General features: G+C 41.9%; 2 protein-coding genes across 3 annotated transcripts in view; one reads left to right on the forward strand and one right to left on the reverse strand.

The window, feature by feature from the left end:
- Window positions 1–90: 90 nt before the first annotated feature.
- XPNPEP3 (X-prolyl aminopeptidase 3) overlaps window positions 91–14969 on the forward strand; it is a 33912-nt gene continuing 19033 nt past the window's right edge. Inside the window, exons 1-3 of one of the 2 annotated variants that reach the window (XM_084879105.1) lie at window positions 91–264; window positions 11233–11349; window positions 14081–14488. In XM_084879105.1, the coding sequence (XP_084735231.1) occupies window positions 201–264; window positions 11233–11349; window positions 14081–14488 (589 nt within the window). In that variant the 5' untranslated portion in view covers window positions 91–200. Of the gene's footprint in view, window positions 265–11232; window positions 11350–12279; window positions 12417–14080; window positions 14489–14969 lie in introns of those variants that run through there. The other variant, XM_084879106.1, reaches the window with a different exon arrangement.
- On the reverse strand, window positions 6482–7773 carry DNAJB7 (DnaJ heat shock protein family (Hsp40) member B7; the record flags this gene model as incomplete). Its single annotated transcript, XM_084879130.1, has 1 exon — window positions 6482–7773. Exon 1 carries the CDS (start codon window positions 7400–7402, stop codon window positions 6482–6484), a length of 921 nt encoding a protein of 306 aa, XP_084735256.1. The 5' UTR covers window positions 7403–7773.

Here is a 14969-nt window from a genome sequence, read left to right on the forward strand (position 1 = left end):
AATCCGGCCAGAGCGGCGGTCACCCACAGCCGCGGCGTGACGTCATCCTGTGCGCCGCCTCCGGAGGAAAGCCCGGCGAGCAGCGCGCCGGCCGGAAGGGGCGGGGCGCTTGGCTCGGTTTCCTGGCGACGCAGCCCGGCGTGCCGCCGCTTCCCCCGCCGCCCGCCTCCTCTCCTCCTTGACGCGTGTGCGCGGCCGGCATGCCGTGGCTTCTCTCAGCGACTAAGCTGGTTCCCGCTGTAGCGAGCGCCCGCGGCCTCTCAGGTTAGACTCGCCTCCCCCTGGGTGTCCTCCGAGGTTTGCTCTGTGCGAAGCCTGAGGCGCCCCAGAGGGGACCCACGTTGGTCTCAGGGCGATCGCTGGTTCGAGGGGGACCCTTCTGCTGGGACCCCCACTCCTAAACCCTCCGGGCGCCCCTCGGACTTCTTTACCGGCCGCTCCCCGGAACGGGTGGGCCCCGCGTTCTCTCTTCCGTTACGGTTATTCTGGGAAGCTGGAATGACTGCGGAGAACAGCGTGGCCACCCCGAGAGGGGCTGTCTTCAAAGTTAAGTGGTCTCGGGAGTTATGTCAGTTACCCCGTTTGCTTAGGTGTCAGAGGGACTGCTGCCAAGTGGCTCTTGTATTTTCTCGTGTTGTTAAAGAGTTTTTTACTTAAAAACCAAGGGGAGCCGAAACCGGTGTGGCTCAGTGGATAGAGCGACAGCCTGCGGATTCAAGGGTCCGGGGTTCGATTACGGTCAAGAGCATGTACCTTGGTTGCGGGCATATTCCCAGTGGGGAGTGTGCAGGAGGCAGCTGATCAATGCTTCTCTCTCATTGATGTTTCTAGCTCTCTATCCTTCTCCCTCTCTCTCTGTAAAAAAAAAAATAATAATAATAATAATAATAATAAAATAAAATATATATTAAAAAAAAAAAAGCACAAAACCGGGCCCAGAGTGTACAACAAGCATGGTTAGTAACACAGATCCTTTGAGCAATCCCTCTCCGAAGCGGTAATGTTTGGAAATAGTCTTTTTATTTATGTCTGAGCTCCCTGTTTGTAAAGACAAGGTGAAGAAGTCTAGGAATAGGGGGCCAATCTTTTAGGGTGCATCTAGATCTCATGAACATAAGACTTCGTCCGTGAAAGCTGAATCAACTGCGTTGCAGGTGGATGTGCCATTGAATCAGATTTCGTTTTTTGGGGGGGCCGATGTGTGAACAACGAGTGAACCAGAACATATGGTATTTGGCATCAAAGCTATGACTTGGCATATGTTTCTGATTCTGGTGGTATACTTGAATTAATTGAAAATGGAATGGTAATTAAATTAAAACTTGCTCTAAAAAATAAAAAGTAATCATTGTCCAGGGCTCAGACCTTGCTTCAGTTCTGCAGAAGCTTTCCCTTCCGTGGGAGTGGGTGAATAGATGTGCAGTTAGTCTTTTTTTTTTTTATTGAACTTATTGGAGTTACATTGGTTAATAAAATTATACGTATAGGTTTCAGGAGTATAATCCTATAATACGTCAGATGTAGATTGTATTGTGTGTTCACCACCCCAAGTCCCAATTAGTCAATCTTAATCACAGAGGCCACAACCTATGATTTAGAGCTGGAATCATCCTTTGCTTGTGACTTTTTTTTGTATTTGTTAAGGCTTTGTGTAAAACCCAATTCATCAAGGTTTAGGACTGGATACTTTATTATACACACCAAGATCCTTCAGAAAGATATTACACTTCATTTTGCCTTAATAAAATAAGTAAATTTAACCACCTCTTATATTATCATTTCTGTACTATATGCATATACTTTTTTGAATAAACGAGTGATTCTACTTGGTTCTTCACAAGTCCAATCAATTAGGGCAGATACTCTTATGTTACTAACTGGCAACTGAAACTAACACAAGATCACAAGTAGCAAGTCAGGAATGTTGCCAGCTGGGGCTTTTTCTATTGTGTCATCACTGGGTCTTCCTCTGGCTTAGTAGAGTCCTTTTGGAACTTTTTATTGAGCCACAATGACTGCTAATGCAATAACCGTTGAGTTAGTAGTCACTGTGGATGGATCTCCACTTCCCTGGAGTTGCTCAAGTCTAGCCAGAGTGATAAACAATAGATGAGTGACAGTATAGCCAAGAATGGTAAGAGTCTTCACTTGGGTGACATGGGAGCTCAAAAAAGGCACTACTGGGTTGCAAATCTTATGTTGTCCTGAGATTTTACTAAATTCTAGAATTTGAAAACTCTTGACTTAAGGTGCTCAGAAATAGAACTTTTAATGCCTGTGGTGCTCTTGGTTGCCCTTGCAATTGTTAATAAGCCTGGAGAAGCCTTTTTTGAAATATGTTCCCAGGTGCATTGATAGGTGTTACACCAAAATGGTTCTGAGGATTAAGTACGCGGAATGCTGCATTTCACAGTGCCCATGGCAAACCACTTCTGGGTCTCTAAGAGGGAAACGTATTTGGCAGTAATTTGCAAAATATATTTGACCGTGGAACCCTTTTTCTGTGGTGAGTCTTATACTGGTATCCCTTATAGCACATTTTGGAAAAACGTGGGCTCAAGCCTAAGATGTGTAGGGAGAGGTGATAGAAAACAAGCTGGGAAGGAAACTGGTGGCTGAACTGGTTCCTGGAAGACCTTGTATATTACGTTAAGACACAATGAGCAGAGCCCTGGCGGAATAGCTCAGTTGGTTTAGAGTATCATCCTTGTACACCAAAGCTTAGGGTTTGATCCTTGGTTAGGGCACATGCCCAGGTTGTGGGCTGTAATCCCCGTAGGGGGTGTGGAGAAGAGCAGTCAGTATATCACTATCACATTGATGTTTCTCCCTCCCCCTTTCTCTCTTCCTAAACATCAATAGAAACATATTTTATAAAATTACCTAGTCTTTTATGATTTTACTAGTGACCCGGTTCACAAAATTCATGCACATTAAAAGGGAATTAGATGAAATATTTTAATATTGCTATTTACCCTTTATAATAGAAGTGTCAGAGATGAAAGAAAATTAATAAAATGTATATGAAAATCTTCCTCCTGTCAGAGTCTGGGGCATGCCTTGGGAACCAGAGTCAAGTCCCCACCCATCCATGTCTTTCTTGAAATCACATGAGACCCAGACCTGGCCAGCCCCACCCCCATCAAGCCACGCTGCGTGGAGGGTGCAGCCTCAGGTCCCCTGGCCCAGCACCGGGGTGGGGTGCACAGCCTCAGGTCCCCCATCAAGCCCTGCCAGGAGAGTGGGCATGGCCTTAGGACCCCTGGCCCAGTGCCAGGGTGGGGGGCATGGCCTCACCTGTCAAACCCCACCAGGCAGGGGAGCCTCAGGTCCCTGCTGATTGTGTGTTAAGGCTCATTATGGGAACTCAGCCTCCATTGTGGGCGCATCCATCTTGTGTTATGGGATCCATGCCTAGGCTTTGGGTGCAGCCATCTTGTCACTGCAAGGTGGTCAATTTGCATATTCCCTCTTTATTAGGATTTTCTGCAAATAAGTTTTAAGTGCTATTTGTCACCAGTACCTCCATAGAATAATGACCTTTCCTTCTCACCTACCTACCAACTTAAAAATCAAACAAAACAAAAACCTTACACTGCTACAAACCATTTAAAAATAGTCGAGCCCTGCTGGTGTGTTTCAGTGGTTGACGTGACCCAGGAACCCAGGGGTCTCCGTTGGATTCTTGGTCAGGACACATACCAGGCTTGATCCCTAGTAAGGGGCATGGAGGAGGCAGCGAATCAATGATTCTCTCTCATCATTGATGTTTCTATTCTTCTAACCTCCCTCTTTCTGAAATCAATACTAAAATATAAAAAATAATAGATATTATATATAATTTTTTTTTCTGGTTTTCAAATATGTTGCATTGCTAAATACCACTGAACTTTATTTTGCCAAAGGTGATTGGGTTTTAGTGCCTCTTGCTTCTTTTAGTTACATTAAAATTTAATTATAATAGTTATAGTTCTAAGAGCAAAAAGATTAAAATTATATCTATAGGTCTTATTGCTTAAAAAGGAAGAATTCAGTGACAAGTAACATCCAGGATACAAGTCCATGCAGCATTTCTTCCCAGGTGCTTAATAAAATTAAGCATCTCAAATGTTGGCCTTTTCTCAGATAAAAGCAACTCCTGCTTCCTGTGGCTAAGGCCAAAAACCTTGACTCTTATCATGTTCAACATCCAGCCTGTTAGCAAATTCTCTTTGGCCCTACCTTTAGAATATGTCCAGAATTTGACCACTCTTCACCTTCACCGTCCTGGACCAGCCTACTACAATCTCTTGCCTGGATTGTGGCAGTAGCTTGATGTCTCTGCTTCTGTCTCTGCTTACTTTGGCTCTTTCCAATGCCAGCAGCCAGAGTGGGCCTGTTTAAGTGTGTCAGATTACATCACTCTTCTGATCAAAGCCTCCAGGGCTTCCTGCCCCACAGATAATCACAAAGTCCATATTGTGATCTAGCAAACACTGCATGACATTTCTTCATTTATTTGCTCTTTTAATCGGCCACCACTGAACTTCTCCATTTCCTCAAACTGTTGCCTTAGAATGTTCCATTTGCTGTTCCTTCTGCCTGGAGTTCTATCTCACCAGGTATACACATGGCCAACTCCTTCACTCTTGAGTCAGATTTAACTGTCACTTTTCCCTGGCTGCCTTAGCTAAAATACCAGCGCTTGGCCTGGCCCATGTGGCTCAGTTGGTTGGGTGCACTGAAAGATTCGATTCCCAGTTAGGGCACATTCCCAGGTTGCTGGCTTGATCCCTGATAAGGGGGCATGCAGGAGGCAGCCAATCAGTGTTATGCTCTCACATCAGTGTTTCTCTCTACCCCATTCCTCTCTCTCTAAAAACCAATAAAAGTATTTTTATTTCAGCTCTTATACTTCAAAACCTCTATCTCCTTCCCCTACTTTATTTTTTCCTTAGCAACTATGACTAACATTATATATACTTAATATTTGTTTATTGTTTCTCTCCAGTCTGTGACAACTAAGAATTTTACTCCTTATTCATTATTGTACCCCAGCTATCTAGAACACTTTGAAAAACAGTAGGTCCTCTCTCTAAAAATCAATCAAAATGCTTTTTTAGAAATGCTGTTAAATGAGAAGAAGCAATAGGCTGAAATATATTTTGAAAATTAAATAATAAGTTCATTTGAAAGGACGTATTCAAACATTTAGTTCAAACTACTTGCTCAGTGTCTAATGTGTCTGTAACTCATTATTTATCTTCTATCATAACCCTAAATTATAATGGCTAAAGTATCTGTAGATCCTGCATAGATACTCAAAAAGAAAATGGAGCCTTGGCCATTATAGCTCAATGGCAGAGTGTGGCTGCGCACTGAAGGGTCATGGGTTCAGTTCCTGGCAAAGGGCACATACTTGGGTTGCAAGTTGGTTCCCCAGGCCCGGTCTGGCTTGTGCAGGAGGCAACCAATCAGGATGTGTGTGTGTGTGTGTGTGTGTGTGTGTGTGTGTGTATGTGTGTGTCTGTCTGTCTCCACCATTCCTTCCTTCTATTTCCCCCCTCCCTCCCTTCCACTCTCTCTAAAAATCAGTGGAAAAAAATAACCTCAGATAAAGATTAACAAAACAAAACAAAATAGAAAGTTTCTTACCTGGAGTGATTCACTCATAGAGCACTGGTCTAGAGCACATGAGATAGCCAGGTTGCTCTGAGGAATCCATAGTAAGTCTGGTGTTTTTGTTTTTGTTTTGTTTTGTTTTGTTTTGTTTTGTTAGTAAAATACATATAACATAAAATTTACCATGGCCTTAACCGGTTTGGCTCAGTGGATAGAGCGTTGGCCTGCAGACTTAAGGGTCCCAGGTTCTCTTTATGGCTGAATAATATTCCACTCTATGCCTGTATGTATACATATTTTATGTATTTACTAATTGGTTGACATTTGGATTGGTTGTACTTCTTGGCTATTGTGAATAATTACTGCTGTGACATGGCTGTACAAATATGAGTCTAGCTATTTTTAACTTAAAATAAAATACTTTATACTTTAATTTTTAATTTATAATGTCTTTAAGTTCTGTCCAATGCTCTATCTCATTTCATGAATAATTATATATCGATAGCTAACCTGAACCTGTATGTCTCAATACATTTTTAGTTCCTAATGCTATACATATTTCAGAAGTTTGTATAGTTTTCATTAAAAGAAAAATAACGAAATAGATCATAAGCTATTAAAAACCTAATATGTAAACTTTTAGCTCAAAAACAGAAGCAAAATCATCTTTGTCACTTTCCAAATTCTTAATGTAATTGTCACCACAAACGCATCTTTTGCAGACATACCTCCAAACAACCAGACCACAATCCTGCTGATCGTGGTGATCGTAAATCGTACTCTGGTATTAAACAGAAGCTACCCACAAGGCGGATAAATCACAACACAAAGAGCCGTGTTCCAAATGTTATATGATCATAATGTGTCTGAAGAGCCAATCTTAACGATGCCTTTTGGTTGACTTCTTCTTGTGCGCCTCTCTGCGCTTCTTCTTTTTCCTCTTACCACCTTCTTTGAATCCTGCTGGGAAAACGGGGGGGTCCTTGCTGCTGGTGACCCACGGTGCACGTGGCTCCTTTTCCACGCAAGTGCACTGAGGGGCATGCTTGGAGCTGTAGGACTTCGGGGAACCACTGTCAGGTGGCTGCCTCCTCCAGCTGTGTTCTGCGAAGCCCTCCTCCGCGGCCGCACCGTTTATGATGAGGAAGGACTCGAACTCGCCATCCTCTTCGCCTTCTCCTTCCTCAATAATTCTGCTCGTGTTGGTCTTTCTGCCGTTAGCAGCTTTGTGTGCAGTAAAGGGTGCGTCGCTGTCCAGCCCACTGTCCTCAAACGCCAGGGAAGAGAAAGAATTCATGTCCTCATGGCCCAGTGAGTCAGATGGTGCGTATCTTGCATCATATTCATAAAACCTCTCAAAAACTGGATATTCACGGAAGGTCGAGAAAAAGGATCTTGCACCTCTGTTTCTCCTCCTATAGGACCTCCTTGCACTATTTAAAAGGTCCTCGAGTGAGTCGTCAAAGAAAAGACATAAAAATGAGTCCCTTTCACCAAAAATTTCTTTAAAGACATCATCTGGCTTATGGAATGTGAAGCCATATTCAAAAGAATCATCAATATTACTTCCGACTTCACCATTTAATCCTTCTTTGCCATATTTATCATAAATGTCCCGTTTTTCATCATTCGATAATACCTCGTATGCTTCAGCTACTTCTTTGAATTTTCTCTCCGCTTCTTCTTTATTTTCTGGATTTTTATCAGGGTGCCATTTAAGTGCCACTTTATGATAAGCCTTCTTAATGTCCGCACATGAAGCATATCTCTGAACTCCTAGAACTTCATAGTAATCTACCATGTCTTAACGAATTGTTGGAAGGGGGTGCCCTGGGTAGTAAGAACCAGGGTTTCCTTTCTGTCCCGGCTCTGCTGGTGGTGGTGGTAGAGTGACTGCAAATAGGCACATTTGTACATTGAAGACAATGTTCCTGCGGGTCGCTAGGAGACGATAGGGTACTGATTGTGAGGCAGGCAGAGGTACACACTTATGTCAGAGAGAGCCGAATTATGGTGTCATTCTGGGGTTGGGTAGGGACTTGACCTTCTAAATGGAGCTAGTCCAGAGTCATACCAGACCATCCTGAACCCTCTGGATGATCCCCCTGTATTTCTCTGGAAGCCTCACACAATTCCTCATAAATCAGTGGAACCTGTTGTTACTGGCCACCGCATGCCACTTGCATAATGTGATCTCTAAGTTATTAGGTTACTAAGTCCTAATAACTTACTTCCCAGTGCTTGCATGTTTTGGTTTGGAAAAATGAAGAAGTCTAAAAAAACATAATAAAAGATTTTGAAAACTGTGTATTTATGTATTCAATACATATTGAATTCCTACTTTGTGCAAGGCTCAGTTTTAGCCACTGGTAATAACAGTGCTAAATTTTAAAAATGCCAGTTTTCATGGTGTTTACATTATCATAGAGTGCAACGAATAAATGGGAGATAATGTGATACGTGCTTTAAAGAAAAAAGTAGCGTGATGGCAGAAAGCTACCTTCCATTGGTTTTCCCAGGCCCCTGAAGAGATGGCATTAGAGCTGTGATGACCCAGTATAATAGCTACCAGCCATGTGGATGGACATGTTGGTTTTCCACTTTTGACCCATTCTGAATAAAGCTGGCATTCATTTCTAGTGGGAAGCCAGGTGGCGGGGAGGGGTAATGCATCAGATTTACCTTTTTTTTTAAATATATGTTATTGATTTTTTACAGAGAGGGAGAGAGAGTTAGAAACATGGATGAGAGAGAAACATTGATCAGCTGCCTCCTGCATACCCCCTATTGGGCATGTGCCCGCAACCAAGATACATGCCCTTGACTGGAATTGAACCTGGGACCCTTGAGTCCACAGGCCAACTCTCTATCCACTGAGCCAAACTGGTTAGGGCCAGATTTACATTTTTAATGGGTCAGTATCTGCTATGTGGAAAATCAGTTGCATGTGGGAAAGTTAGAATTAGAAAATCCAGGTAGACATTCTCTCTCCCTCTCCCTCGCTCCACCCTACCCTTTGATTGTCTCTAAAAATCAATTTTAAAAATATCCAGTTAGAAGCAAACTCGACCAAAGTTGCTTTTCTTTGGGGACAATTTAAATTATCAATAGGCTGGGCCTGAATTAAAAAGATGTACTTTCTATTCCTGGCTCATTTTATTGCCCTAGGAAATTGCCTGTGATGATCTGTCTCTGTTTCTCCTCCTCTATATATTATTTTGTTTTATTTTCATCACACGTATAAAAAACTTGTTTAAATGATACTCTAGTGACATAGAAAATAATAGTGTACGTTTCTAGCCAGTCTTTCAAGACCATTTGTCAGCTTTGAATGTTTTTTACTTTTTGTTTGTATACCAGTTGACTAGAAGTATTGCAAAACTCTTTCATTTCAATTCTCTCCAGTATCTGTGCTTATACTATGTATGGTACACATGTGATTATATTTGCCTGCCATTGAAAATAAATAGCAGTAATAATAATATTGAACATTATTTGAGTACCATCTTTGGGTTAGATCCTGTAGCAAGTGTCTTACATGCAGTTTCTCATTGAACTGTCACGGCATTCCAGCAAAATAAATATTTTGTTTCCATATGAAACCTGAGCCTCTGAAAAATAGTAATTTGCCTAAGGAAACCTAGCTCATTAGTGAAAAATCTGATATTTAAACTTGGGTTTGTCTGATTCCAAATTCTACTCTTTCCAACTCTATCTCATTTCTTAGACCAGGATTTAAGAGTTTAGGTTCTAGCCGAAACCGGTTTGGCTCAGTGGATAGAGCATCGGTCTGCGGACTCAAGGGTCCCGGGTTCGATTCCAGTCAAGGGCATGTACATTGGTTGCGGGCACATCCCCGGTGGGAGGTGTGCAAGAGGCAGCTGGTTGATGTATCTCTCTCATCGATGTTTCTAGTTCTCTATCCCTCTCCCTTCCTCTCTGTGAAAAATCAATAAAATATATTTTAAAAAAAAGTTTCGGTTCTGGACATTGCACATTATGAGCCCTCTATGGGGGATTGAACCTGCAACCTAGGTATGTGCCCTGCCTCAATCAAACCTTCAACTCTTTGATGTACGGGATAAAGCTACAACCAGCTGAGCCACCTGGCCAGGGCTGTTGTAAGAACTTTTAAGTTTTACTGTTTTAGCAACTTTCAAATATACAATACATAATTGTTAGCTATAGTTACCATACTGTACATTACATCCCCAGAACTTATTTATCTTGTAAATTCACCCATTTTGATGTCTATCTTCTATATTCCACTAAAACTGTTCTTGTCAGGGTCTCTAGTGACTTCCATGTTGCTGAATCCAGTAGTTTTCTTTGGGTCTCATATTTAGCAGCACATAGCACAGTTAAGTGCTTCCCCTCTCATAACACACTTGTTTCCTTAGCTTCCTAAATACCACATTCTTACAGCTTTCTTCCTTTCTCCTGTGCTTTTTCCCCTCACACCAAAATAATAGAGTACCTGGACTTTCTCTATACCATCTTCAGAGGTAATAATTCAGTCCCAGGACTTTAGATACCACCCATGTGCTTAGGACACCTTAATTTATTATATCTAACCTCTTCCTCTTCATCCCTCACACTCACCCACCAAATTAAGACTGTTTGACCTCTCCATTGGAATAGCCAATAATTATCTCAATCTTTTCCATTTCATTTAATGGCATAACCTTCCACCCACTTGCAAAAACCTGGGAATCATCCTTAATATGCTTTTTTTACTCCCTGCATTTAATCAGAACCCAGATTTGTTGGCTTTTTGACCTTCAAAAATATATCCCAAATTTCATCACTGGGAAAAATAAAGTCAAATAATAATCTCTACCTTCCCAAAGTTCATAGCAAACTAATTTAGCAATTATGTGCAGTGTAGTAGGTCTTAAAATAGGATTAAGCCCTGGTTGGTATGGCTCAGTAGATAGAGTGTTGGCCTGCGCACAAGGGTCACAGGTTCGATTCCCAGTCAAGGACTTATACCTGGGTTGCAGATTCTATTTCCGCCTGGGTCGGGCACATGCAAGAAGCAACCAATCTATGTGTCTCTCTCACATCGATGTTTCTCTCTTTGTCTTCCTTCCACTCTCTCTAAAAAAATCAATGGAACACATACCTCAGGTTAGGATTAATAACAATAGCAAAATATTGTAGAATTAAGTGCAGTAGCATTGAGGAGGGGCCTTCGTATCAGATGCAGTAGGGATGGGGAATTAAAAATCAGGCTTCCTAGATGTTGGAGCTGATTTTTGAGAAGTTGAGTAATCGGAAACAAGCAAAGGCCATTAGCATATTTTATTGATTTTTTTACAGAGAGGAAGAGAGAGGGATAGAAAGTTAGAAACATCGATGAGAGAGAATCATCGATCAGCTGCCTCTTGCACACCCCCTACTGGGGATGTGCCTGAAACCAAGGTACATGCCCTTGACCGGAATCGAACCTGGGACCTTTCAGTCCGCAGGCCGATGCTCTATCCACTGAGCCAAACCGGTTTCGGCAAAGGTGAAATTAATTTGCATTCTCCTAAAACACCCAAATGCTGGAGATGGATAGATGTACACATGTACTGTGAGGACCTTCTAGATTCCTTCTCCCATTTCATCCTCTTTCTTTCTCCTTAGGATGCACATCGTGGTCTCGGAGAAGGTACTGCCTGCAGCCCATCCCAGACAGGAGGGTTCCAAACCGATACTTGGGCCAGCCCAGCCCCTTCACACACCCGCACCTCCTCAGACCAGGTAAGGGCTTGACCCATATAACTGTCTCTCTCTCAGGTGCTTTATCTAGAGCTGTGCTGTTCAATACAGGAGCCACCAGCCACACGTGGCTATTGTATACTTACTATGTTGCTAGTGCAACTAAGAAACTAAATTTTTAAGTTTTATTTTAAATAATTTAGATTTAAACTTAAATAGCTACATGTGGCTACTGGTACTCCACGGACAGCACTATCTAGAGCCATAAACACTTTATTAAGCCTTACCATTCAGAATTATCAGTGACATATGTACCTAGGCTTTTCTTAAAGAAAAGTTCTATTGCTTTCTAAGACTTAGTTTCTACAGTTGTGTTCTAACTATTAATTCCTAGTGAACTACTGTGTTCAAGATATTTTATAAAACATACTTTAAAAAAAAAAAGGAATACTTCATGAATTCGTGTGTTATCTTCAAAAACATGCTTTTCTTGAAAGTGTTAAATACTCATTTCAAACGTTTAACAAAAATATTCCTGTATAGATTATGCAAGATTTTCCGATCTGACCATCACGGCTTTGAGAGGTGACAGTACTGTAAAGATGATGCAAAAATTGGTGTTTATTTGCTTCTCTAGTTTCTGTATTTGATAACAGTTGACCTCCCCAATATTGTTTTCTGCTGTAAGACTCCAGTGTTCCTGCTAGCTATGTCATCACTGTCGCTCAAATTCATGCCTAAACGTTTCTATTTTGTTTTATTAAAAAGGCATGAGGGGTGAACGGTGGTGAATGACTGTCATCCCAAAGAGGTAGGTGGAGTGAAACCACATGCTTGGTCAAAAAGCAGCCAGGGTTTCCAGTCTGCCATGAGAAGTTAAATCTGTGTTTTCTGTGTACGCATAGATGCGACCAGTCTAAAGTGCCTTTAGAAATGTGTTGCTCTTTCACTGTCTCCACTCAGTGAACGATCCCAGTGTGTCTCTCAGTGAGGGCTTCTTTTTGCTGATTCTTCATGAGACGAATTCCTGCTGGGAAGTCGGCTGAGACTCAGGAAATGCAGCTCACCACTGAAACACACAAGAAATCAGATTTTTTCAAAGCTGTAAGGTAAGCTTACTAGCAACCCAGTTGATATAAATTTAAGTATTTCTCTACCCTATTAACCTACCTTTAGCATCAATCTTTTTTAAAATGTGGAATTGATATTAAGCTTTACCAGCTTTGAAAATTATTGATTTCTTGTGCTGAGATACTTTTATGTGGTGAGCTGCATTTTCCAGGCCCTGAAACTAGTAATCATATTGTCAAAATGATGGTCTCTGTATCTAGAATGTTTGTTATGTATGTTTTATACATGTTAGCAAAATAAAAAGTGAACGGAGCCTTGGCCAGTGTTCTCAGTGGTTAGAGCGTCAGCCCACACACCAATTGCTGGTCAAAGGTTTCCAGTTCGTCCCCGGCCCAGTTGGGGCACGTGCTGGAGGCAACCAATCAGTGTGTCTCTTTCACATTGATGTTTCTCTCTCTGTCTTTCTATCTCTGTCTCTCTCTCCCCTCACACTTCCTCCCTCCCTTCACTCTCTAGAAAACAATGGGAAAAATATCCTCAGGTGAAGATTAACAACAAAAAATAAGTGCAAATAAATATACACACATACATGTTCATACACATTCACGTTCATCTCAGCTATGAGGGGAAGGGATGCCTACCCTAATTTTCATTCTCCTAGACAAAGGCTTTGGACATTGTGGTAAGTGAGAAGGGAGAGAAGAAGGTAAAATTTTTCAGTGGTTGAGCGTCAGCCTATGAACAAGGAGGTAACACACATGCCTAGTTGCAGGCTTGATCCCCAATTGGAGTGTTTAGGAGGTAGCCAATCAATTATTCTCTCTCATCATTTCTATCTCTCCTTCTCCCTTCCTCTCTCTGAAATTAATAAAAATATATTCTAGATTGATTCTAGAATGATTTAAAGATAATAACTCCAAAATCTTCTCTTAAAAGTTTTACAATCAGGTGTTCATATTTCAGTGATTGTTTAATTGGTTTTTTTTTTGTTGTAATTTTTATTTATTGATTTGAGAGAGAGAGAGAAACATTGATTTTTGTTGTTCTACTCATTTAAGAACTCACTGTTCACCTTTATATGTGCCCCAAACAGGGATTGAACCCACAATCTAGGTATATTTCCTGAAAGGGAATCGAACACGCAACCTTTTGGTGTACGGGACAATGCTCCCGCCAACCGAGCCACCCAGCCAGGGCTTATTATGTCCATTTTAAAGATGAGGAAACTGAGGCATAGAACAGATTGGTAGCTCTCCCCAAGTCAGCTGTTAAGCCAGGATTTCAATTCACAACAGTCCGACAGAGTCCACACTCAACCACAAAATATCAATAATATGGCCCTGCCATTGTGGCTCAGTGACTGGGTGTCGACCTATGAACCAGGAGGTTTGGTTCGATTCTTGGTCAGGGCACATGCCTGGCTTGCCAGCTCGATCCCCAGTGGGGGGCGTGCAGGAGCAGCTGCTCAATTTCTCACTATCTTGTTTTTTTGTGTTTTTGTGTGTGTGTGTGTGTGTGTGTTTTCAAATTTTTATAATAGAATAGAAAATTTAAACCTGGGTTATCCCATAATTCTCCATATGCTATGAAGAGATTTGGCCTAAATTGAAATGAACTTGGGTATCTTTATCTAATATTAAACTACCTTGCATACTTTGGCACTAAAGAAATGCAAAGCATCACTGTTGTTTGTCATTTCTAGGGGAGGTGACTCCAGGACTAACCCAGGTGGAATATGCACTTCGCAGACACAAATTAATGTCTCTGATCCACAAGGAAGCACACGGGCAGAGTGGGACAGACCAGACAGTGGTTCTGCTATCCAACCCTACGTACTACATGAGCAATGACATCCCCTACACTTTCCACCAAGACAACAACTTCCTGTACCTGTGTGGATTCCAGGAGCCCGACAGCATTCTGGTCCTTCAGAGCCTCCCTGGCAAGCAGCTCCCCGCACACAAGGCCGTGCTCTTCGTGCCTCGGAGAGACCCCAGTCGGGAACTTTGGGACGGCCCTCGGTCGGGCGCTGATGGCGCCTTAGCTCTAACCGGTGTGGATGAAACCTATACGCTGGACGAATTTCAGCATCTGGTTTCAAAACTGAAAGGTAACCAATGGGAGCAGAAGTCAAATGACAGGCCAGATCGGGATTGAGACCTTCCTTACCTATTCAGACACAGTTCTTAATGTCCTGAAATGATTATCCATAGCAGTGGTTTCTCTTAAGCACCAAGAAAGGAACATAAATTTTTACCAAAGACTGGTCTACTTTAAAGACTTCATTTATTCATTTGCTAAATCTCACTAGAGTATTCATTCACATAGACTGTTAACTGTCCTTGTGTGAAATCCCAAAGAGTGGATTTCCTTCTAAAGTGGAGGGTGGGCCACTCTTTAAGATTACTGACCAGTGTATTGTCCTTTGATCACTGCTTTTTACTGTTTTTGCCAATTCTTCAAAATGAAGTAGTATTCTCAAAAAAGGATCTAAGCATCACCAGCATCAAAATCACCTGGTGATGCATATTAGAATTACAAATGCATAGTAGATGTTGGAAATGTAAAATCGTAGGCCCTCCTTTCATACT

This window comes from Pipistrellus hanaki (assembly GCF_964339955.1).
Source record: "Pipistrellus hanaki genome assembly, chromosome: 3".
Lineage (NCBI taxonomy): Eukaryota > Metazoa > Chordata > Mammalia > Chiroptera > Vespertilionidae > Pipistrellus > Pipistrellus hanaki.